Source organism: Pogoniulus pusillus, chromosome 7 (genome assembly GCF_015220805.1).
Source record: "Pogoniulus pusillus isolate bPogPus1 chromosome 7, bPogPus1.pri, whole genome shotgun sequence".
NCBI classification, from domain to species: domain Eukaryota; kingdom Metazoa; phylum Chordata; class Aves; order Piciformes; family Lybiidae; genus Pogoniulus; species Pogoniulus pusillus.
Window position 1 is genome coordinate 24,909,826 of NC_087270.1, and position 25,539 is coordinate 24,935,364.

The 25,539-nt window shown below is 50.5% G+C and overlaps 1 protein-coding gene across 4 annotated transcripts; it reads right to left on the reverse strand.

Annotated features, from left to right (window-relative positions):
* Positions 1-631: 631 nt before the first annotated feature.
* MCM8 (minichromosome maintenance 8 homologous recombination repair factor) lies at positions 632-25,278 on the reverse strand. 4 transcript variants are annotated; one of them, XM_064146237.1, is made up of 19 exons: positions 25,201-25,278; positions 24,927-25,093; positions 24,668-24,742; positions 24,110-24,192; positions 23,157-23,306; positions 21,217-21,320; positions 18,348-18,546; positions 16,366-16,451; positions 13,648-13,799; positions 11,372-11,570; positions 10,669-10,699; positions 9,871-10,011; positions 8,310-8,451; positions 7,235-7,430; positions 6,440-6,647; positions 4,640-4,849; positions 3,577-3,653; positions 2,227-2,416; positions 632-897 (listed from the first exon to the last, which is right to left on the reverse strand). In XM_064146237.1, exons 2-19 carry the CDS (start codon positions 25,063-25,065, stop codon positions 868-870), a joined length of 2,412 nt encoding a protein of 803 aa, XP_064002307.1. In that variant the 5' UTR covers positions 25,066-25,093; positions 25,201-25,278; the 3' UTR covers positions 632-867. The 4 variants fall into 4 exon arrangements, with proteins under 4 accessions (XP_064002307.1, XP_064002305.1, XP_064002308.1 ...); XM_064146235.1 differs by having other exon boundaries at positions 632-901; XM_064146238.1 differs by lacking the exon at positions 4,640-4,849 and having other exon boundaries at positions 632-901.
* Positions 25,279-25,539: the final 261 nt, after the last annotated feature.

Consider the following 25,539-nt stretch of genomic DNA (forward strand, 5'->3'; position numbering starts at 1 on the left):
GCTTTCCAGGCTCCCAGGACAGGGAAGCTCCTTGGGTTCCCCAGGAGTGTTTCTTTCCCTATGTGTCACTGAGCTGAACCTCTTGTCAGGGCCTATCCAGGCCCCTGTGGCTTGGTTCTTGCTGCTGATGGTGCTCCATGTAGGTGTCCTTCATGCCCTGCAGCCAGGAGGAGGAAGCTTCCCAGACTCCCAGGATGGGAAAGGTCTTTTGGTTTCCCCAGGAGATGATTCTTGTCTCTCTAGCAGTGTCAGGGCTTTTCTGGACCCTTGTGGCTCAGGTCTTGCTGCTGCTTTGGCATCTCCAAGGACTCTGCTCTTGCCTGGGCACTATGTTAGTGTTTCTGTGCCCACTGGCTCTGAAACAGTTTCATTCTTTGTGTTTTGTGCCCTTTCAAGTGGTTTTGCAGCTGGGAGCTCCCTGGCATCTCAGCCCAGTGGCAGGCTCATGGTTCCTGGTCTCGTGGTGAGCACAGAGAACAGACCAGTTCAGCTCTGATGTGTGGTGCTGAGCTCTGCCCCTCCCCAGCTTTGCCCCAGGGCTGAGGATACCCACAGGAGTGCTCCCTTCTGCTCTAGATGGCTCTGGACCCAATCTTGCTCATGGAGCAAAAGTAATGAAGGACAAAGAAAATCTGATTTAGAACTTCAATAGCATAAGGTGGATAATTTCTTAAACCAGGCTTACATTTCAAATGCAAATCTCAGCCACAAGGAGAGGTGCAGAGCACAAAATAAAGTCAGTTGAGCAAGGCATCACCTCTTAAACAGACCCCTGCAGATCTGAGGGTTACGTCTGAAGGAGTTCCTCTCACATGGTCTGAAGCTGATAAACTCTTGAACCTTTCTTCAAAAGATAACCTTGATCATTCAGGGATCCAACAAAGCTCTCAAAATCAGCTACCTGGGGAAGAGACAGGCAAAAATCAGCCAGTGGGAAGAAGGACACTTGGCCTGCTGTGAAGCAGCAGCAACAGAAGAACTTAGTGAAATGAAACTGTTACATGGGGATAAATCCAAGTCCTGAAACACCAAAGGACAGCTCCTGCTGAGCTCCAGGTATTTGTGACAGGTGCAGAGTGTTAAATGGGAAAAAAGATTCTCTCAATAGAGGGAAAATTGGAATTTATTGCATTGGCTCTAAGGAAGCAGGCACCGAGTGAATGATGTGAGAAGAGTTGGCAGTATCATGTTCTCTAAGGCGGGTTTCACAGCAAGTGCCCTTTGTAGCAGTCCTGGTTGGCAGACCATGCAGTTACCATCCAAACAGGCTGGAAACCTGTGGCAGTGCTGGGGAACTGAGTGAAATCCGTCTGGGGGCTGCTCACCAGTGGTGTTCCCCAGGGCCCAATTCTCTTTTATGTCTTCATCCATGACCTGGATGAGGGGATCCAGGCACCCTCAGTCAATTTGCAGGTGGCAGACCTAGGAGGGAGTGTGGAGCTGCTGGGGGCAGGAAGGCTCTGCAGAGGGAGCTGCACAGGCTGCATCCATGGGCTGAGGCCAATGGGATGAGATGGAACAAGGCCAAGGGCTGGCTCCTGCACTTGGGGCACAGCAACCCCAGGAAGGCTCCAGGCTGGGGGCAGAGTGGCTGGAAAGCACGAGGCAGAGACAGAGCTGGGTGTGCTGGTGGACAGCTGGGTGAAGGTGAGCCAGGCTGTGCCCAGCTGGCCAAAGTGGGCACCAGCAGCCTGGCCTGGATTAGCAATAGTGTAGCCAGCAGGAGCCACAGGAGCCAGTGCACTCAGCACTAGGGAGGCCACACCTTGACTACTTGATTGTTTTTAGGGCACTCACTCCAAGAGGACATTGAGAATGGCAAGGAAGCTGGGGAAGGGTCTTGAGAACAGGGGTGAGGAGGAGCTGCTGAGGAAGATGGGGGTGTTTAGTGTAGAGGAGGCTGAGGGCAGACCTCATTGCACTGAAACCAACACTGCTCTTCACAAACACACAACTGAGTCTTGTTATGGAGCAGCTTTGGAAGCAAACCCAGCCCTGACTGCTGCCAGCAGCTCTCACTGTCAGACAACTGGGTGCAGGAGCACAGCTCATCATCAGACAAAGCCACTGCAGGAAGCTTGCTGCACCTCAAAGCAGCACTTTGCACCTTCTGCTCCTGGCAGGGCGGCACAGGAGACACAGCTTTTCCCCTTGCCATTATGCAGTGGGCAGGTCTGCCCCCTCACACCTTCTGATGCTGCAGAGCCACCTGCTTGATAAACTTACCCGGATCTGTAGCTCCTTTGCGAGCTGCCGAAGCTGCTGCAGGTCAAAGAGGTTGTTGTAGGTTCTCTCTGCAATGCTGCTGAGGGCAGAAACAAATCGCTTGGCTTGAGACCGGTTACTCATCCCAGAGCCATGCTGGGATCTCTCAAAGTCCAGCCTTCCAAACTCATCCGAGTAGGTGCCCAGCATGCTACAAACAGCCAGAAAAAAGATCAACAGCAGGTTTAGCCTGGAGAAGAGCAGACTGAGAGCAGCTGCTGGAGGAAAGGAGCTGGTGGACAGCAGGCTGACCGCGAGCCAGCAATGTGTCCTTGTGGGCAGTAAGGCCAAAGGCAGCCTGGGGCACCATGCAGTGTGGCCAGCACTTCTCTCCCTTTAATCTGCCCTGCCCAGGCTTCATCCAGAGTACTGTGTTCAGTTCTGGGCTCCCCAGCTCCAGAAGGACAAGGAACTACTGGAGGGAGTCCAGCAGAGAGCCCCTGAGCTGCTGAGGGCACTGAACATCACCTTGTGAGGACAGGCTAAGATCCCTGGGGCTGTTCAGCTTGGAGAAGAGCAGCCTGGGGGGCATCTCAGCAATGCTGAACAACAGCTGAAGGCTGAGGGTCAGCAGGATGCAGCCAGACTCTGAGCAGTGGTGCCCAGGGACAGGACAAGAGGCAATGGACACAAGCTGGAACCCAGGAGGTGCATGAACAGAAGGAACAAATTCTGCCCTGTAAAGGTGACAGAGCAGTGGAACAGGCTGTCCAGAGAGACTGTGGAGTCTCCATCTCTGGTAGTGTTCCAAACTCAAATGTGTGATTGACTCCAGCAGGGAGGGGCTGAACTGGATGCTCTCCAGAGATCCTTTCCAATGCCTGCCATGCTGTGATAAGCAGGACTCTCAGAGAAAAGCTTCAGAAGCTACACAGAAAACCATTCCCTGGTCAGAAAGTCACTATCTAGACAACTTAGACCAAGCATCTGTCATCCAAATCAGTTTTGAAGTTAACCAGAGTCAGCACATGAGAGAAAAGCCCCTTTGGCAGCACCTTTTGCCTAAGTTGCTATGCATGGATCTACCAATACTGCTCTAACAACAGCAATCAAAGGCCTGAGCAACTGCATGCAACTGAGGGGTGCTGGCCTCTGGCAAAGAGCAGCCAGCCAAGCTGGATATTGCTATCACAGGCCTAAAACCGAGCAAATTCTTTCTTCCCCCTGCAGGGCTGTGTTTGAAAATGCCTGAAATGCTTGATTTCTTTTTTTCATAGATTCATAGAATGGGGTAGGTTGGAAGAGACCTTAGAGATCATCTAGTTCCCACCCCCTTGCTGTGGACAGGGACACATTCCACTAGAGTCTTACCTGTATTTCATTATTTCTATCACATCCTCAGCATCTTCCTTGGTAGATTCCTCCCTTAATTCCAGCCTTGCTCGTGCCTTAAGACAAAGCAAAGGAAAGGCATGAAAGTTTATTGCAGCTTGATGTGGAAAGAGGCTGCAGTCACTCTACAAGCACAGTGTCTGGGAACAGAGACAGAATTTGAGCCTGCAGGACCTAGAGGAAGGTGGCTTTGGTTTTTTGACAGTGTTTCCATGTTAGCACCTGCACACTTGCATTCTTGGGCTGTAGCCTGAAGTTTATTGGCTTCTTAATATCATTTTGAGGAAGCAGAAGATCACAAATAGTGTTCCAAAGACTGTTTAGAGGGCTGGAGCACCATTCCTGTGAGGACAGGGTGGAAGAGTTGGGGCTGTTCAGCCTGGAGAGGAGAAGGCTCCAGGGAGACCTTAGAGCTACGTTTCAATATCTGAAGGGGACCTACAGGCTGGCCGAGGAGGGACTGTTTTGAAGGGCCTGGGGGAATAGGATGAGGAGCAATGGTTTGAAAGTGGAGCAGGGCAGAGTTAGGTTGGACCTGAGGAGGAAGTTGTGCAGAAGCAGAGTGGTGAGACACTGGCACAGGCTGCCCAGGGCTGTGCTTGAGGCCCTGTCCCTGCAGACATTCAAGCTCAGCCTTGCTGTGTCCCTGTGCAGCCTGCTCCAGCTGGAGGTGTCCCTACTGAGTGCAGGGGGTGAACAAGATGCCGTTGGAGAGTCCCTTCCAGCCCGATGCAATTTGTGAATGTGTTATTGGTGTGTGAATGTGTTAGAGGAAGGAGCAGCAGCTGAAGGTGGGCAGCAGCTTCTCCTGTCTGCAGCTGCTTTTGCTCCTTTTGGCAGAATGTGATCAATTCCTTTTCCACCCACCTCGAGGGTGTTTGACTTTGCAAGAGGCTTTAACCAACAGCAGCTATTGAGCGTCTGTAAGTGTCTGGCATCCTCACTTTGAGCCCAACAGAGAAGCAGAGCAGTGAATCAGCTGTCAGAAAGGAGAGGACAGCAGCAGCAGTTTAGGAAGCAGCCCAGCAGAGGCTGGGATTACCTCGGTGAGGCGGATCAGCGACTCCAGCTGCCTGGTGGTGATGGGGGTGCTGTCTGCCCCCTGGTTCTGCTTGCGCAGCTCCAGGTAGAACTCCTGCAGCACCTGAGCAGCTGCTGCAGACAGGCGGGGCTGAACGTACTGCCGAGCGTATCCCACGTACTTCCGCAGCAGCTGGTGGGGGAGGGCATCCAAGCGTTCTCCTGGAGAGAGCTAACCCAGTGCAAAGACAGTCACAGCATGGGCTGGGTTGGAAGGCATCTCCAAAGCTCATCCAGACCAACCCCCTGCACTCACCAGGGACATCCTCCACTAGCAGGTCCAGACAAAGGCAAGGAAGCTGGGGAAAGGTCTGGAGAAGAGGGCTGGGGAGGAGCAGCTGAGGGAGCTGGGGGTGTTTAGTGTGGAGGAGCTGAGGGCAGAGCTCATTGCTCACCACAGCTCTCTGAGAGGAGGTTAGAGCCAGGTACGGTTGGGCTCTGCTCCCTGGGAACAACTGATAGGAGGAGAGGAAATGGCCTCAAGTTGCCCCAGGGGAGGTTTAGGTTGGAAATAAGAAGAAACTTCTTGGCTGAAAGGGTTCTCAAAGCCTGGCAGAGGCTGCCCAGGGAGGTGGTTCAATGCCCATTCCTGGAAATGTTTGAAAGAGGCAGAGCTGTGGTGCTGAGAGCCATGGCTTAGCCCCAGCCGTGGTAGAGTTAGAGAATGGTTGGACTGGATGATCTGAAAGGGCTTTTCCAACCCAAATGATTCTGTGGTTCTGCACTGTAAGGGCTTCAGTGTTTCATGTATGAACCCTGTACTTAAAAAATTCCCCAGCTATGCTGGCATTTGACAAGACCAGCCCTCAAACTGATCGCTTCGGTAGCAAATATGCCTCCTGTCCTATCATCCCCAAATCTGTCAGGAGTTACAGATGCCCAAGGATGTCTTTATACACCCCAATAATTGCATTCAGTGCTTCCCATCACGCTGTGGTGTCTCCAGTTATTGTAGCCAATTCATTTCTGTAGCTCTTTATTGAAAGCTAACACAGAAAATTTGCTTTAGAGCACCTCATCCAAAGAGCCTTCTCATTCCCCCAGCTGAAAATTCCCTTCTGTGTGGAGAAGATGGATTGAGCCACAGCTTTAGCAGCTCAGACACAGTAGGCAGTGTTTGCTACCACACACAAGTGATAGAAACTGGTGGATGGAGCCTTAAATGCTTCCTCTTTAATTCAGAGGCAATTATCGTGAGAAGAATGGGAGCGGGAGACTGAGGACATGCAGCAGGTTGGGGCTGTCCAGGCCCCAGGGCAAGGAACACCACAGGAAGGAGCACAGCAATAGGGTAAGTTCTACCTTTAGTCTGACAACTTGTTCAGCTTGGCAAAGAGAAGGCTCTGGGTAGACCTTAGAGCAGCCTTCCAGTACCTGAAGTGGGCTACAGAAGAGCTGGGATTGACTTTTGACAAGGGCTGGGAGTGATAAGGGGCAGTGGTTTGAAACTAGATCGGGGCAGACTTAGACTGGAGGTTCCAAGGAGGTTCTTCACTGTGAGCATGGTGGAACCCTGCAACTGGTTATCCCAGGGAGGTGGTGGAGGCCCCACCCCTGGAGACCTTCAAGGTCAGCCTCTATGTAGCCCCGAGCAACGTGATCTAGTGGAAGATGTCCCTGCTGAGTGCAGGGGGGTCGGACAAGGATGACCTTCCAACCCAGTGCATTCTAGGACTCTAAGCGGCACGACAGGGTTGGCCAGGTCCCAGCGCAAGGCACGGCACGGGGAGGGGCAGAACAGCAGGCAGAGGCCAGGTCCTACCTTGAGGCGCTCCAGCAGCGGGCGCTCAGCCGCAGGCTCCAGCAGGGAGCGGTCCCGGGCGCTGCTGCGGACGGCGCTGCCGCAGGCTGTCGGCTTGCCGGCCCGCAGCGCCATCACGTGCTCCGACAGCAAGTGGTCGTGGTCTTCGTTTGGGGTGTCCAGCAGGATGAAAACCAGGTCAAACCTGGACAGCAGGGCGCTCCCCATTCTGAAAGAAAGGCAGGAAAGCCACAGAGTGCTCAGCAAGGAGGCAAAAATCAGAGTCACAGAACTGTGAAGGGACCTCGAGGATCATCCAGTTCCAACTGCCCTGAAATGGGCAGGCACAGCTCACACTAGACCAGGCTGCCCAGAGCCACATCCAGTCTGGCCTTAAAAACTTCCAGGGCTGAGGCTTCCATCACCTCCCTGGGCAACCGACTCCAGTGTCTTACCACCCTTAAAGTGAGGAACTTCTTCCTAACATCCAACCTCTTCATAACATCCAACCTAAGTCTGCCCTCCTCTAACTTGGATCCATTCCCTCCAGCCCTATCACTACCTTACACCCTAAAAACTCCCTCCCCAGCTTTCTTGTAGCCTCCTTCAGATACTGGAAGGCCAAAATAATGAGCCTGACAGTAGCTCTGCTGCCTTTCAAGGACACTTCACCCAGAAGCAAGCAGAGCAGCAATTTCTCTTGCAAAAGGCCATGCAAAAAATAGTGCAGATCCAGGAAACTAGAAAGCAACCAGAGCCAAGCCACAAGACTGTCAGGAGCCTCTGCCCCTGCGTGTGAACTACAGCAGTGCTCACTTCAGGTTTTCAGACACTGTCCTGGCTTTGTTGTAATGTCCTCCCACCGGGTTTGCTGCTGCCACAATCGACGTCCGGGCAGGCAAGCTGCAAACGATGCCAGCCTTGGCGAGGCTGATGCTTTGCTGTTCCATGGCTTCCAACAAAGCCTGGTGCTGGTTTCCCATCTTATCAAATTCATCTATTCCACAGATTCCTGGAAGAAATTAACAGAGGGCAAAGACTGAGAGGGGTGTGGTAGTTTGAGGTCAAGGGGGATAAGGGGGTCTAATACATGTGTCTAAGTAGCTGAGGGCTGGGAGTCAGGAAGGAAGAGACAGGGACAGCCTCTGCTCACCTGTGCCCTGGGACAGCACAAGCGGCAATGGATGGAGACTCAGCACAGGAAGTGCCACCTCAACACGAGGAAGAACTTCTTGACTGTAAGGGTGCCAGAGCCCTGGCACAGGCTGCCCAGAGAGGTTGTGGAGTCTCCTTCTCTGGAGCCTTTCCAGCCCTGCCTGGATGTGTTCCTGTGCAACCTGTGATAGATTCTCTGGTGCTGCTCTGGTAGGGAGTTGGACTGGAAGATCTCCAGAGGTCACTTCCAACCCTCTGACTCATTAGAAGACACACTGATTGATGGACAAAGTGCATGCTGCTACAGTAGAAGTCCAAGCTGGGGAGTCCATTTCACCAAGGTTTTTTTTCCTTTCTTGGTGCCACAGCCAAAGCTTTGTGCAGCTGGCTTGTGGAAGCAGTGACACATGAAGATAACAGGAGATGGCATCACACAAAGTGGCTGCTTTTCAAAGACCAAGAGGCCAGCCACTGAGGCAGCCCTAAGAAATTCTGTTTCTCTGGCACATGAAGTGCAGAACCCCAGCTTTAGATGCATCCTAAGCCCTAGGAAAGCAGAAGCCATGTCTAGAGAAGTCCCTGTAGGAGCTCAGCACTTCCCAAGGCATGGGAAGCCAATCTCATACTTAGGACTGCCATTTTCGGCCCACAGTTCTGCAAGTACTGATGATTCAGCAGCACACTCCCACTGCCCCCACAGGCAGTCACACAACACTCGTGGCACCCCATCTGTTACCTTGATCCCCAAACACCAGGGCGCCAGCTTCCAAGGCAAAATCTCCAGAAGCACCATCTCTAGACAGGGTAACAGTCAGGCCTGAGCTGGTGGAGGTGTTACCACACACATACACACCTCGAGGAGCAACGTTACACACTGCCTGGAAGAAAAAATAAACCTGTTATCCCCTCCCCAAGGTGAAGACCTTCAAAGGCCTTATTCTAGAGAAGAAAAAGTAAAGCCAAATTTGATTGTTTCTACTTCACACGGTCCACCAGCAAAGTTATTCACTGCTTCAGGTTGGGAGAGACCCTCCAAGGGCATCTTGGCCGCCCCCTCCACTCAGCAGGGACACCTCCAGCTAGAGCAGGCTGCACAGGGACACAGCAAGGCTGAGCTTGAATGCTTACAGGGATAGGGCCTCAAGCACAGCCCTGGGCAGCCTGTGCCAGTGTCTCACCACTCTCCTTCTGCACAACTTCCTCCTCAGGTCCAACCTAGCTCTGCCCTGCTCCCACTTTCTGTTGCTCCTCATCCTATCACTCTAAGCCCTTCTAAACAGTCCCTCCTCAGCCTGCCTGTAGGTCCCCTTCAGATACTGAAATGCAGCTCTAAGGTCTCCCTGGAGCCTTATCCTCTCCAGCCTAAACAGCCCCAACTCTCTCAGTCTGACCTCACAAGAGAGGTGCTCCAGCCCTCTGACCATGTTTGCAGCTGCCTTCTGGACCTGCTCCAGCAGCTCCATGTCTCTGTTGTGTTGGTAGTCCCTTAGCTGGACACAGTACTCCAAGTGACATCTCCCCTAGAGCAGAGTGGCAGAATCCCCTCTCCATCTGCTGGCTACTGGAGAGAAGGAAGCTTTCCCATGGGATCAGAAAATGCAGAGTGTTCTGTGTTGTCCTCACAGTGCCAGCTCGGTGCCATGTGTGTTATCCTCACAGGGGCATGATGCAGAAACTGGAGCAGTTATTTTATGCTGCAGCCAGACAACTGCAGATGGACAAACTGATGATGCAGTGCTAGAGAGGCCTGAGGAGCTTCCCACCCTTGAGTACAGGAGAGTATGCAACCATGAGGACCCCAACAGCAGCTGGGACACCCTTGTATTGGGGTACCTGCAGGTGTTCCCCCTGTACTGGGTCCCCACAGACTTCTACCTATTGCCCCAGGACACTGCAAACCTGGACCTCAGCAGGAAAGATATGAAGCTCTTCAGATCTTTGAAGGTTGAACTCCTTGCAACCCCAAGGCCTACTTGACCAACAGGAACAACTTTGGTCACAACACCTGTGGTACAGCCATGCTTACTGTGTCACTAAATGCCCAGGACCATGGGTGCAGCACTGATACTGCGAAGGATGTTGAAATGCCTGCTGCAAGCCTCCCTGGAAGGAGGAGAGGACAGCAGGGGACTCCTCTGGCTACTGCCATGTACTTAAGGCAACCTGCAGGAAAAGGTAGCTCCAGCCAAGCCCAAGCTCCCTTTGGGCTTAAATATCCTGTTGTGCTTACCAGAGGTCAAGGTAATAACAAACAGGTCAGAGAAGAAGACAGACAGCAGAAATTAACGAACCCATACCTGCAGCATTTGACTTTTCCCTAATCCTGGATCTCCCACCACCAGAACATGTGGATCTCCTCGCACTGGGATTCTGTTCTTGTCATCTACAAACTTCTGACAGCCTCCAAATAATGCCAGGACCAAACCTGCCTTTACAATCTGTAATAGTACAGACAAACACCAGGTAACTATCTTATCGTGGTGATAGCTCCCTAGAACTGGATGTGATAACCCTTTCCTTCTGGTGGCTGCCACCTCCATGTCACTGAAAGTGGCAGCGATTCACAGTCACCAGTGACCAGTCCCTGCCCCTTCTCCCCACCTCAGAGAAGCTTTAGAAATCACAGGTTGCATAGGTTTGGAAGGGACCCTCAAAAGTCATCTTGCCCAACCCCCCTGCACTCAGCAGGGACACCTCCAGCTAGAGCAGGCTGCACAGGGACACAGCAAGGCTGAGCTTGAAGGTCTGCAGGGACAGGGCCTCAAGCACAGCCCTGGGCAGCCTGTGCCAGTGTCTCACCACTCCTTCTGGACAAGTTCCTCTTCATGTTCAACCTGACTCTGCCCTGCTCCACTTTCAAACCATTGCCTCTCGTCCTATCACTCCAAGCCCTTCTGAACAGTCCCTCCCCAGCCTGCCTGTAGGTCCCCTTCAGACTCTGAAATGCAGCTCTGAGGTATCCCTGGAGCCTTCTCTTCTCCAGGCTGAGCAGCCCAAACTCTCTCAGCCTGTCTTCACAGGAGACTCCTTTAGGAGTTTTCTGTGGCATAAATATTTGCAAATGGAGTTGCAAGCAGAGCTGTTAAGTTACTCACCTCGTGGCCATAGATTGCAGGACAAAGGGAGCTGAAATACAAAGAGCATAAAGAGGAAGATCAATCTTTTATTGCTATTAAATAAGCACCTGCTCTGCCTCCCTTGGCACAGGACACTTCAGGAGACATAGGGAACTTGTAGTGAACGGTGGCTTCATTTCCAAGAGAGTAAATTTACATCAGAAGCAGCAGCAGAGATGTCTCTCCCACAAACCCAAAGGAGGAGCAGCTTCCTACTCATTTCTGCACCCATTCTCATCCTCAAGAAGTATCTCTAACCCTCCCTGGCAAGGTGCTACTTTTGTGTACTGGGAGGGCCTGAGGAACACTCCAGCTGGGAGAGTACTTCTCCATCTGATCTGAGAGCCTTTCACACTCTCGGCTCAGTTCTTACACCTCTTCACTCTGTTCAAAACTAGAGCAGCCCTCAGGAGTGGAATTCAGGAAGAATTCCTCCTGGGTTTTTTTGCCTTACCCATAGCTTTCTGTCTCAAGGTTGAACCACAACACTCCTAACTTCCTTGTATCCTTACATCCTTCCCAACATCCTAACAACCCCACTATAACACTTCCACTTCCTCCCAAGCCCCTTGCCTCCTAGAGCCTGCTGAGCCCCTGTGGTATCTATTGCACAAGCAGAGCTGTCACACGTGGGCCATGCTGATGCCCAACTCTAATCCTAGCCCCAGGGGACGCAATTTACTTCACAATGAGCCTGAAGAGATTTTCCTCAGCTTGGATTTCTTGAACAGCATAGAGGTCTTTCAGGGAGAACTCCATGAATGGTCTTTGAAAGGTCTCATCATCAAAACTCTTTTGCTTTTGTCCTTTGCTGTTGCTGACAGAGTTTGCCTCGATGTACAACAAGAACATACACTTGTCATTCTTGTTTCTAGAAGCTCCTGGTAGGAAAAAAACACGAGAAAAGATGAAGGAATATTTTTCCTTTCTGTGCTTAGGTAGTGGTGTTATTTACAAATGGCATAGAGGAAGTCAGAAGTATTCAGTTACAGCCATGTGCCAAATGTCCTGATTTAGGTAACTGAAAACTGCATTTTCAAAAGCTGATGCAGAATAATTTTCATAGAATCACAGAATGGTTTGGATTGGAAGAACCTTAAACATCATCCAGTTCAAATCCCTCTGCCAGGGGCAGGGACACCTCCCACCAGTCCAGATTGCTCAAGGCCTCATCCAACCTGGCCTTGAACACCTGCAGGGAGGGGGCAGCCACAACCTGCCTGGGAAACCTGTGCCAGTGTCTCCCCACCCTGACTGCCAAGAATTTCTTCCTCATCGCCAGTCTAAATCTGCTCTCCTCCAGCTTCTACCTACCCCCCTCCAGCTTCCAGTTACAGTTTTCTTTAAGTTCCTTCCCTTCAGAAAACATCTGGCTGGATTGGAAGGGTGTAGAGAGAATTTATACAGAGGGTATAAACTTGTTACATTAATCACAGATCCACAGGGCATATCTGGTTGGAAGACACCTCAAAGATTATCCAGTGCAACTCTCCTGCTAGAGCAATCACCCAGAGTCAATCACACAGGAACACGTCCAGGTGGGTCTGGAAGGCCTCTGGAGGTGAAGACTCCACAGCCTCTCTGGGCAGCCTGTCCCACTGCTCTGCCACGCTCACAGGGAAGAATTTGTTCCTTCTGTTCATGTAGCACCTCCTGGGTTCCAGCTTCCATCCACTGCCTCTTGTCCTGTCCCTGGGCACCACTGCTCAGAGTCTGGCTGCATCCTGCTGACCCTCACCCTTCAGCTCTTGCTCAGCATTGCTGAGATGCCCCTCAGGCTGCTCTTCCCCAGGCTGAACAGCGCCTCTCCTCACAAGGTGCTGTTTAGTGTCCCCCAGTAGCTCAGGGGCTCTCTGCTGGACTCTCTCCAGTAGTTCCCTGTCCTTCTGGAGCTGGAGAGCCCAGAACTGGACACAATATTCCAGGTGAGGTCTGGGCAGGGCAGAGCAGAAGGGGAGAAGAACCTCCCTTGATCTGCTGGCCATGCTCCACACACCCCAGGCTGTCTTTGGCCTTCTTGCCCATGAGGACACATTGCTGGCTTATGGTCAGCCTGCTGTCCACTGGCACTCCCAGCTCATTTCCTCCAGAGCTGCTCTCTAGGATGTGAGCCCCAAACTGTACTGATACAAACTGGTATCAGACTGGCACTGCACTTTCAGGACCATGGCTGAGTATTGATGAAAAGCAGGTAAAGAGAAGTGGCCAGCAGAACTGGGAGAGCATGCTGCCCATCTGCTCTGCTTATACTCCATCTGGAACAATGTCTCCAGTTCTGGTGTCCCCAGCACAAGGACAGGGAGCTGTTGAAGCAGATCCAGACGTGACCACGAAGACGATCACAGGACTGGAGAACCTCCCTTATAGGCACAGGCTAAGAAAGCTTGGGCTGTTTAGCCTGGAGAAGAGATGGCTCCAGGGACACGTGAGAGCAGCCTTCCAGTACCTAAAGGGGGCTCCAGGAGAGCTGGGAAGGGACTTTTTACAAAGTCTTGTAGTGACAGGATGAGAAAGAATGGATTGAAGCTTGAGGAGGGCAGATTTAGAGTGGAGATTAGGATGAAATTCTTGACAGTGAGGGTGAGAAGACAGAAGAACAGGTTGCCCCGAGAGGCTGTGGATGCTCCTTCCCTGGAAGTACAATCATAGAGTTGTTTCTATTGGAAAAGACCTCTGAGATCACTGAGTCCTAAGTGGTTAAAAGCAGGCTGGATGAGGCTTTGAGCAGTGTGGCCTAGTGGGAAGTGCCCTTGCCTATGGCAGGAGGGTTTGGAACCAGCTGATCTTTCAGGTCCCTTCCAGCTGAAGCTGTTTTATGAAAACTTTAGGAACTTGTGGAAAATATACACTCGAGAGTGCTCAAATTAAGGGCTGGCTGGGGAGAGTGGTGGTGTTTTTGTGTAGTCACTGGGGAAATCCCCACCCTAGGAAGAAGGTTTCTCAGATGAAGTATTTTACCCTCCTCAGTGCTTGACACCTTGACTATCCCTGTCACTGTGACCATGTCTCCTGGGACACAGCTGTCCACAAGGTCCTGCACCAGCTCACACTCGATCGTGCGTGGGATTCGCCCTGCTTCTCCTTGGTCCTCTGAGATGAGCTCCTGCACCCTGCAAAACAGGAGGTGACCTCATGCTCCATGCACAACAGCTCCAACTCATCTATGGCACACCACATCTCCGGGTGTCTGCTCCCAACCACTTATTTCCAACCTGAAAGAGGAGGCAGCAGCAAAGCAAATGCCCCAAAGAAACTCCAGAACCAACAGTGCTAAGTTTGGAGAAAAATACTTTTTTGGGTCAGGTCTTGATGAATCTGTAGACATTAGGCATTAAAAAGCCCAGAAAGACAATAACTGTGAAGTCCAGGCATAAGAATCCTGGTTGAAATTCAGATTTTCCAGCACTGGTGAGCTTTCTTTCATGCAGAACATAAGCACAGTACATGAAATAAAATACAAAGAAAGAAGCAGCCAGAAAGAAGCAGCCTCATATAAAAAAAATGAAGAAGCCAGACATGATAGCCCTGCTGGATGCCTAACTGGCAGCTGAACCACAGCAAAGCCCCAGAAGCTCCTCAGACCAGAGCATGAACAGCAGCTCACTCTTGCTAGAGTTGGAAAAAGGCTAGCAACTACTAAGTTGGCTTGGATAGGTTGATGTTTTGCTGATTAAAAAAGCTGGCTGGAAGGCTGAGCCCAAAGTTAAATCCAGTCAGCATCTGGTCACCAGCAGCATTCCCCAGAGCTCAGTGCTAGGCTCAGTCCTCTTTAAAGTCTTTATTGCTAATGTGGGTAAGGGGATCCAGGCTCAGTCAGTTTGCAGATGGCACTGAGCTGGGAGTGTGGAGCTTCGGCGGGGGCAGAAAGGCTCTGCAGAGGGACCTGCACTGGCTGCATCCATGGGCTGAGGCAAATGGGATGAGATTCAAGAAGGTCAAGGGCTGGCTCCTGCACTGAGGGCAGAGCTCCAGGCTAGGGGCAGAGTGGCTGGAAAGTGTCCAGCAGCAGAGAAAGCCCTGGGGGTGCTGGTGGACAGCTGGGTGAAGGTGAGCCAGGCTGTGCCCAGCTGACCAAGGAGGGCACCAGCAACCTGGTCTGGATCAGCAATGGTGTGGGCAGCCGGAGCAGGGCAGGGACTGTCCTCCTGCATTCAGCACTGGGGAGGCCACATCTGGAGTGCTGGGTTCAGTTTTAGGGCCTTCACTCCAAGAAAGACATTGAGGAGCTGGAGATCATCCAGGGAAGGGCAAGGAAGCTGAGGAGGGGTCTGGAGAACAGGGCTGGGGAGGAGCAGCTGAGAGAACTGGGGTTGTTTATTCTGGATAAAAGGACCTCCTTGCTCTTTACAGCTCCTGAAAGGAAAGCTTTTAAGCAGCTGCGATAAACCCTCTAGCGTGTCACCCTCTAGTGCTGCTGCCAAGACCCTCGGCAGTGACTTTTAGACCTGTTTTAAATTGCTTTTATTATTTCCAAAGAAAAACATTTAGCTGTCACCTGGCTTAGGAAGACTTTTGATACAGAGCACCAAAGCTTACAGCATCTGAATGCAAGACATGGGGCAAGGTAAGCAGAGCCTTGTTTTCTGCAAGCTAACAGCCTGAGGGCCATGGTTTAGCTACAGCCTTGGTACAGTTAGAGAGTGGTTGGACTGGATGAACTTACAGGTCTTAAAGGTTTGTGGAACCCCTAGTGATTCTACAAACAGGCAGGCACAGCACTGTTTCCTTCAGCTGAGTGCCCCTAAAGGGCTGGGGAATACAATATTACTTCAAACGCATTGAAGTCAATGGGCACATCTGTCAGATGGAATTGAACAGGGCTCTGCAAGCTGGCTTGGAGCTCATTAAAGCAAATCATTAAGTCAATTAGAAATCACAGAATGGTAGAGGTTGGAAGGCACCTTTAGAGATCATCCAGTCCACCCTCTCTGTCAGAGCAGCATCACCCAGGGTAGTCCACACAGGAACACATCCAGGTGGGGTTGGAAAGGCTCCAGAGAAGGAGACTCCACAGCCTCTATGGGCAGCCTGCTCCAGGCCTCCAGCACCCTCACACCAAACAACTTTCTCTCCATCTTGAGGTGGAACCTCCTGGGTTCCAGCTTGGACCTGTTGTGCCTTGTCCTGTCACTGGGCACCACCACACAGAGCCTGGCACCTTCATCCTGACCCCCATCCCTCAGGTATTGATAGACATTGATCAGATCCCCTCTTAGCCTTCTCCTCTCCAGTCTAACCAGCCCCAGGGCTCTCAGTCTCTCTTCACAGCAGTGATGTTCCAGTCACTTCATCATCCTCACGGCTCTCCTCTGGACTCTCTCCAGCAGGTCCCTGTCTCTCTTGAACTGGGGAGCCCAGAACTGTACACAGTATGCCTGGTGTGGTCTGAGCAGGGCAGGGCAGGGCAGGGCAGGGCAGAGGGGCAGGAGAACCTCTCTAACCCTGCTGGCCACACTTTCCTTGCTGCAGCCCAGGATGCCCTTGTCCCTCTTGGCCACAAGGGCACACTGCTGCCCCATGCAGAACTTGTGTGCACTATGACCAAGAAAAGCTGCAAGGACCACAAGCTGAATATTTCTGACAGGTGTCAGCCATGACAGGAGGAGTTTCCAAGGAGGTGTTTTAACACATGAAGTACTGCATTCCCTCTTTGGGCAGGAGGGAAGGGGTACTTACTTGACAGACTGCCAGTCTACTGTAGTGGTCAAAGGAGAGCTTCTGTCAGGTGTGAAGGAACGGCCACGGCACTCAGGAACCAGGCACTGCAACAACAGCAACTCTGAGTCAGTCTCAGCCTTTGGTTTTTAATCCCAATTTGAAACTCTTTCTTTGATTTCACTAAAAAGCAAAGCAATTCATGAACACTTTCTTAGAAAACAGTCTTGCTAAACAGGGCTACAAATTAGCATGTAATTAACAAAGAGCTGTCAAGCACAGACACCTAAACTGCAACTCAGACCCCACCTGTGTCACTGTGTCCAGTTCTGATGTTCCTAGCACAAGAAGGACATGAAACTGTTGGAGAGAGTCCAGAGCAGGCCACGAAGATCAGAGGAATGGAGACAGGCTGGGAGAGTTAGGGCTGCACAGCCTGGAGAAGAGAAGGCTCCAAGAAGACCTTAGAGCAGCCTTCCAGTACCTGAGGGGGCTCCAGGAGAGCTGGGAGGGACTTTTGACAAGGGCTGGGAGTGACAGGGTGAGTGACAATGGCTTTGAGCTGAGAGAGAGGAGACTGAGGCTGGAGACAAGGAAGAAATTCTTGCCAGTGACAGTGGGAAGACACTGGCACAGGTTGCCCAGGGAGGCTGTGGCTGCCTCAAGGCTGGATGAAGCCTTGAGCAACCTGGGCTAGGGGGAGGTGTCCCTGTCTGTGGCAGGGGGTTGAAACTGGATGAGCTTTGAGATCTCTTCCAAGGCAACCCATTCTATCTACGCACTCACAGCTGTTCAAGCAAACACAGCTACCCTGTAGGATCCACTTGGGGAACTGGTCTGAGGTTTTGGGTCATAATTGCTTTTTTGTGAGGTTTTTTGTTTGTTGGAGTTTGGGGGTTTGGTTTGGGTTTTTTCGCTCTGTTGGGTTTGGTTTTGATTTGTTTGGTTTTCCATGCTTGCATTTTATTTATCAGAGCACATCAGATAACCAAATACCTAAGCACTATTCAAAGTCTAAAGACTTTTAAAATCCAAATCAAATAACCCCAGTGGTCCTGAGAGGCATGGTTTGTTTAGACTTGGTAGTTAGATCCTGGTTAGACTCAATGATTTTTTTTTCCCCTAGAGGCAGCTTGCACAGGCTGCTGTTGTTGCAGCAAAACACCAGTCACCAGACCACAAGGGTGTGCAGCAACACAAAGCTGCATGGGAAGTTTTGAGTTCTTTCTAATGTGTCTGTCGGTCAACCCAGTTTTCAATACTAGGATCAGACTTCAGTGGACAGCAAGTTCTACATGGGGCAACAATGTGTCCTTGTGGCCAAGAGGGCCAAGGGCATCCTGGGGTGCATTTAGCAGAGAATGCCCAGCAGGGTTAGGGAGGTTCTCCTGCCCCTCTGCTCTGCCCTGCTTAGACCACACCTGGAATACTGTGTACAGTTCTGGGCTCCCCAGTTCAAGAGAGACAGGGACCTGATGGGGAGAGTCCAACAGAGGCTACGAGGATGACTGGGGGACTGAAACATCTCTGCTATGAAACAGACTGGGAGCCTGGTTAGACTGGAGAGGAGAAGGCTGAGAGGGGATCTGATCAATGTCTATCATTATCTGAGGGATGGGGGTCAGGATGAAAGTGCCAGGCTCCGTGTGGTGGTGCCCAGTGACAGGACAAAGCACAACAGGTCCAAGCTGGAACCCAGGAGGTTCCACCTCAAGATGAAGAGAAAGTTCTTTGGTGTGAGGGTGCTGGAGGCCTGGAGCAGGCTGCCCAGAGAGGTTGTGGAGTCTCCTTCTCTGGAGACTTTACAAACCCATCTGGATGCACTTCTGTGTTTTCTGCCCTAAGCGCTTTGGCAGGAGGTTTGGACTCTACCTTCAGATGTCCATTCCAAACCCCTAGCATACTATGTATGATATCCACTTTTATTAATAGCACTGCCATTGCTTGCTGCCAAATCACTATAGATAAGGGAAAAAGCATAAAGGTAGAAGGTTTTAGCTTACCTTAGTGGGAAGGGTGTACTTTCCATCAGGCAGAGGAACACTCTGAACATCTCCACAGGTGCCACAGACAAAAGCTATCTTGGTGCACAGAGGCTTGATGTTGCTAACACGCACCACAGTGCCACGCAGGGCGAGGTATTTGCCATAGCAGTTGGCACGAATATTCTTCAGCTGGGTGAGGGGTTCATAGTTGTACACCCTACACACAAGTGAAGCAGTGACCTTTGGAAAGCTTGCCAGTACTTAAATGCAGAGCAGCAGCAACAACCACCACCCCAAATCCAAACCAATCCACAAAACTGCCACCAAAAAAAACAAACCCCAAACCTTGAAACCCCCACACCAAACCCAAACACACAACCAAAAATCCCACACCCAACAGCAACACCAAAGTTTTCCACCCCAGTTACTGACAGCAATCCAGAGCAGCAAGGAGAAACACTTCCTGTGGACACATGCCACAGTCTGAGTCCCTTCTTAGGCAGTGAGTATTTCATAAGTGTCTAGCCCTCAACAACCGATATCAAAACTAGATGTTAGGAATTCTTGGCAGCGAGGGTGGGGAGACACTGGCACAGGTTGCCCAGGGAGGCTGTGGATGCTCCCTCCCTGGAGGTGTTAAAGGCCAGACTGGATGAGTCCTTGAGCAGCGTGGGCTGGTGGAAGGTGTCCCTGCCCATGGCAGAGGGGTTGGATCTGGATGATGTTCAAGGTTCTTTCCAACCTTACCCATTCCATGTATCTACAAATCAAAACTTTCCCATAAGGGTGCTGGAGGCCTGGAGCAGGCTGCCCAGAGAGGTTGTGGAGTCTCCTTCTCTTAAGTCTTTCTAAACACACCTGCATGTTTTCCTGTGGGCCCTGCCCTAGGTGACTGTGTTTTGGCAGGTGAGTTGGACTGCATGATCTCTGGAGGTCCCTTTCAACCCCTACCATTCTGTGATTCTGATTCCATGTCATGGTTCAGCCCTGCCTGTGCTGCAGAACCATTTTAAGTGCATGGTATTTTATTGCCTTACTGCATACTTGCCTCTACAGCTGAACTGCCTACAACTGTCTGTTAGAATTGGAGAGCTTGTAGATATTTTTTGGGGGCAGTTTTCTCCTGCACACATTCTAAATTCAAAAGGGTGCAGTTTGATAACAAAACAAAACTTCGGCCTATCATCCAACCTGGACTTGAATACCTCCAGGGAGAGGGCAGCCACAGCCTCTCTGGGCAACCTCTGCCAGTGTATCAGCACCCTCACTCTCAACAAAGTTTGTCAAAGCCCCAAACCTGAGCTAAAAAGCAATTTAAACTCAAACAGGGCTTATACTCCCAGGCACCCAGAGACTCCTGAGGTTTGAGACACCCTTACATCTGAGAAAGCACTCAAAAAAGGACTTGTTTCCTGAAGAACTCCAAGGAAAGCACAGCTGTACAATCACAGAAGTAACTGTGCCTCTGGTGAGCACACCCTTTCTTAGTTACACACTGAGTGTAACCCAAGCTTCTCAACTGCAAGTTAAAGTTGAATTAATTGCAGTTAATACTCATTTAAATAGATTTAAGCCAATATGAAAGAACACATCCTCACACAGCCCTGGTAAAGCATCCACACAGTAGTAGTAAATACTTCCAGAGGTACTTTGTGCTCTCTACATGGGCCTCCTTACAAAAGAGGAGCCTTTTGCTCACAAAAAGCTGGGTCCTCATCACTTCCTAACTTCTCCAGTGAACAGCAACCAGTCCAACAGTCCTGATGTTAATCAATGCATGCTTCATAGAACGGTTGGCATACTCTGAAGTTAGTTCTTGTGGCTATTTGAGCTAGACTTCTAGCTCAGGCATAAAAATATTTGGAACAGAGAAACTTAGAAGCAGAAGCTCTGAGTGGAGAGGTGAACATTCTAGGGATAGGCCATATAATGGCATCAATGGATAAGTTAATATAATTTCATTGGAGCATCAAGAGCTTTATGTCTGGAAACACAGCTTGGACCTTCCCCTAACTGCTTCTACTGCACCCGCTGCTATCTCCCCCTGCCATCTCCCCCCTGCCACTGTTTTGGCTGCTGCTGTTTTGCTGGTGTTTGACCCCTTCCCCATCTTTGTTAAGGTTATTATATTTCTGTAGTATTTTCTTCCCCTTACACTGTTACATTTAGACTAAAAGAAACACAATTTAATTTTCCCTGACTTTCCAAAAACAAATCCATGTTGTAGTGAGTTTATTCTACCAGGGGAGGGATCCACCTCAACCTGGGACAGTTCTTTAATTAGAAGCTTTTCTAGTTACAAACGGTTTGGGTGGAAAAGTTCTTCAAGATCTTCAAGTCCAACTATTCTCTAGCTCTGCCAAGGCTGGGGCTAAGCCGTGGCCCTCAGCTCTGCCTCTTTCAAACACCTCCAGGCATGGGCATTCAGCCATCTCCCTGAGCAGCCTCTGCCAGGCTTTGAGAACCCTTTCAGTCAAGAAGTTTCTTCTACTATTCAATCTAAGCCTCCCTTGGGGAACTTGAGGCCTCTTTCTCTTGTCATATCCTTGTCTATCCTATATTGTCCTTGTTCCTAGGCAAGAGACCAATCCCCACCTAGCTGCAACCTTTTTTCAGGGAGCTGTAGAGACAGACGCTCTCCCCTTAGCCTTCTTTTCTCCAGGCTAAACAACCTGGTTTTGTCAGGCTTCATTTATTTTCTTCACAAGAACATTTTAACCTTTGCTATGGTGGCTGAAGAGGCAAAATACAGCCCTGTTCTTCTGGAAACAGCTTCACAGAATGAAGTCCCTCCATAAAACAAATAAGCACCACGCGTGGACAGTGACAACCATCAGACGGGAAGCACATGGTAAAAAAGTCCACCCAAATACTCAACCTCCATTACCTAGCATGAATGAGAGGCACATTTATGATGGGTTCTCCTTCCAGTGGCAATCCTTCCTGCACCTGCAGCTCTGCAGCATGCCTTTCAAGGTCCTTTGTTAGCACCTAGGTAGAAGAGAATAGCTACCAAGGTGGGTCCAGTTTGCTATCAAGTTTGATTACCAGCCCTTACAAATCAGGTGCCCCTACTAAGGTCTCAAGAGCTCTCTGCTGCACCATGGCTCCATCCCCATTAAATAGTGTTTCTCTACTTTGAAGCAGCTTGTAAGCTTCATTTTAATCAGGATTTAAAATAAATATATTTCTTGTGCCTTTTTTTTAATTAGAAAGCACACAGTAATTTTTAATGCTGTGGGAAACATTTTAATGCTGTCTGCCTCAACAACAGACTTCAGAGGGTTGTGAGCAGTGGCACAGAGGCCACCTGGGGGCCTGTGGCAATTGCCACTCCCCAGAGATCAGTACTGGGCCAAATTTTGTTCAAGCTCTTTATTAGGGACCTGGATGAAGGGACAGAGAGGACCCTCAGCAGGGTCAGTGATGATACCACACCGGGGATGGCAGCTGACACCTGTCAGGCTTTGTTGCCACCCAGCAAGATCTGGACAGGCTGAGAGCTGGGGAAAGGGAACCTCATGAAGTTCAATAAGGACATGCAGAGTCCTGCACCTGAGGAGGAGCAACAGCAGGCACCAGTACAGGTTAGGAGTTGCCCTGCTGGAAAGCAGCTCCATGGAGAAAGCCCTCAGAGTGCTGGTGCACAGCAAGTTCTGCATGGAGCAGCAATGTGCCCTTGCAGCCAAGAGGGCCAAGGGCATCCTGGGCTGCAGCAAGGAAAATGTGGCAAACAGAGCTAGGGAGAATCATAGAATCAACCAGGTTGGAAGAGACCTCCAAGATCATCCAGTCTAACCTATCACCCAGCCCTATCCAGTCAAGTAGACCATGTCACTAAGTGCCTCATCCAGTCTTCTCTTGGAGGGTCACCTGGAATGCTGTGTTCAGTTCTGGGCTCCACAGTTCAAGAGAGACAGAGAACTGCTGGAGAGAGTACAACAGAGGCTATGAAGATGATTGGGGAACTGGATCAGCTCTGCTATGAAGTCAGATTGGAAGTTCTAGGGCCTTTTAGTCTGGAGAAGGCTGAGAGGGGATCTGATCAATGTCTGAGTGGTGGGGGTCAGGATGAAGGTGCCAGGCTCTGTGTGATGGTGCCCAGTGACCGGACAAGGAATAACAGGTCTAAGCTGAAACCCAGGTTTCTTCTCAAGATAAGGAGAAAGTTCTTTGGTGTGAGAGTGCTGGAGGCCTGGAGCAGGCTGCCCAGAGATGTTGTGGAGTCTTCTTCCCTGGAACCCTTCCAACCCCACTAGGATGTGTTCTTGTGTGACCTGCCCCTGATGATGCTGCCCTGGCAGGGGGGTTGACCTGGATGATCTCTGGAGGTCCCTTTCAACCTCTACCATTCTGTCATTCTGTGAAATGCATGGAGCTGTGTTTGAATGAAGCACAAACACCTGCCAATAGCATTGAAATGCTACTTCAAGAGACACTAAGCTCAAGAAGTGCTTGAGTCCACTCAGCATTCACCCACTCAGAGATGCTTCTGCTGCATGAGATGGACACACAGCATGGGTAACTCCCAGGGTATTAAAAAACCCTCAGGAATTAGAAATCCTAATAGAGAGGAACAAAAGTGGTCAAAAACTCTAGTTTTTAGTCAACTGCTTTGATGATGGATAAATAAAAATGCACCTAACCAAGGAATAAAGCTTTTCAAAATGGGATTTTTCAGGCCATGCAGGGATGGTGGAGATGGAAGAGAAAGCTTTAAATAAGGACTAATTTCCTGGAAAGCAGAAAAATACAGGCATTTGGAAGTGCCTCCAATTCTTTTTCCTTGTGAAGGTTATGTTGCTACACATTAGAACATTCATTTACCTGATGAATTGCCAGGCCCATGCAGTCCAGTATTTTCTGAGGCATATCCCTTAATTCAGTAGATATATTTGGTATTGATTTAGTCAGTTCTTCGTCTTCTATCATCTCCTTGTAGTCCACAAGAATACTTCCTTTTCTTTCTATTTCATCCTGTGAAACATTTCAACTTCTGAAACACACTTCAGACTGTAAAAACACTCATCCAAACCTGGCATAAATATCTCCATGGAATGCATGAATTTCTCCAAGGGCAGCAATGTGCCTTTGGGGCCAAGGAGGCCAATGGCATCCTGGGGAGCATTAAGAAGAGTTTGGTCAACAGATCAAGAGAGGTTCTCCTTCCTCTCTACTCTGCCCTGCTAAGGTCCCACCTGGAATACTGCATCCAGTTCTACGCTCCCCAGTTCAAGAGGGACAGAGATCTGCTGGCGAGTCCAAGGGAGGGCTAAAAGGATGATGAAGGGGCTGCAGCACTGCCTGATTAGGAAAGGCTGAGAGCCCTGGGGGTGGTTGGCCTGGAGAGGAGAAGGCTGAGAGGGGATTTGATCGATGTCTATAAATATCTGAGGGCTGGGGATCAGGAAGGAAGGGACAGCCTCTGCTCACTTATGCCCTGGGACAGCACAAGGGACAGTGAATGGAAACTGCAGCACAGTGAGGAAGAACCTCTTGACTGTAAGGGGCCCAGGGCACTGGCACAGGCTGCCCAGAAAGGTTGTGGAGTCTCCTTCTCTGGAGCCTTTCCAGGCCTGTCTGGATGTGTTGCTGTGCAACCTGCGCTAGAGTCTCTGGTCCTGCTCTGGCAGGGGGGGTTGGACCTGAAGCTTTCCAGAGGTCCGTTCTAACCCCTAACATCCTGTGATCCTGTAATCTATGGCAGAGAAAACACAGTTTTAATGCTCTTCTATCAACATCAGGGTGTTGGAATGGGTGGCTTTGGGTTGGTTTTTTACCTTATCATAAAGCTCAATGCGTTTCGTGAAAAACTTTTCAAAGGCTTGAGTCTTCTGGACAAAAGGAGACTTGTCAGAGTAAGCTGACAAATGAGAAACAGACCATATTAGTGAGAGAAACAAATCATCTCCATTTCACAAAACAAATAAAGCAGGCACTTTCCTCTCCCATGTTCTTTTTCCTGCATTCCCAAACTGAGGAAGATGACAAATCTCTACGGTATCACACCCATGTTTTACTGTAAGAGCAGTTACAAAACAGAACTGTGTGTAAGACATGGGGCCAGGACAACACACGCAGAGGTCTTTGACAGACTGCAGGCTTTTGTGGCTCATGAAAGAGATTCAAGAAAGATAAAACCTTACACTATTGAGATTCCTTTTCAAGGTCTGGGAATCACAGTATGCCACAAGATTGAAATCTCGATCAGATTCATATTTGTATGTGACAACTATGACTTTCAGTTGCTTTCTGTTGAACTCCCTTCTCTACTCATAACCAGTTCCAGGGAAAAAAAAAAAAGATATTTGCTGTGGATTATTTTGGTCTAAAAATACCTTCAGAGAAATAAAGTTTCCAGCCCTTATAGGGAATAAACTGGTCCAACGTTGACTGAACTAATTGAGATCTTCCTATGAAGAAGAGGGAATAAAAAGAAAGAAGTGAGCAACACACTGCATGGACACCGACACCCTGCAAGCTTTACTCTCAGTGATTCTTCTTGAACATCAGGAGGTAAAGAGCTGTGAGTGCCCCACACAAAGGTAATGCAAAAGCAAAGCATTGAAGTTTCAGCAGCCATAGAAGCTGGCTCACCAGGTTCGGGCATCTTTCTCCCCTCTCCCTTCTGGGCTCTGCTTCGCCATCCTCCTCGCCATCCTCCTCGCCATGCGCCTCGCCATCCATGAAAGCCTCTTCCCTGCAAGCCTCCCCTGCCTCTGACGTCCCTACTCATTTCGCTCCGCAGGCGGCATCAAAGTGAGCTATAGAGAAAGGTTTTGTTGTCACCTAGAAGATACTTAATTTAAATCAGGGTGATTGGCTAGGGGTCATTCGGCCAGCAGGGCTAGGAGCGAAGGCTCTGAGGTACCTGGAAGGCCCTGCGGGAAGATTCGGCCTACTTCTCCCTACCGTAGGGCCCGGGCATGGCAAAGAGCGGGCCCCGGGCTGAGGAGAGGAAAGCGCGCCGCCGGCCAGCGCGTTTGCCCCGCGGTGGGCAGCGGGCGGGCACCGTGCGGGCAGCAGCCCCCTGAGGCGCCGAGGAGAGGCAGCCTCCCCTGAGGGCGCTCTGGCAGCCTCGCCTCAGGGCGCTTTGGCGCGCAGCCTCCCCTTCCGGCGCTGCAGCCAATCCCGAGGCAGCGCTGGGCGTCGCCCTGGGGCCGCTCCCATTGGCCGCTTGCTCGCCCCCCGCGCAGGGCTGCTTCCGCCC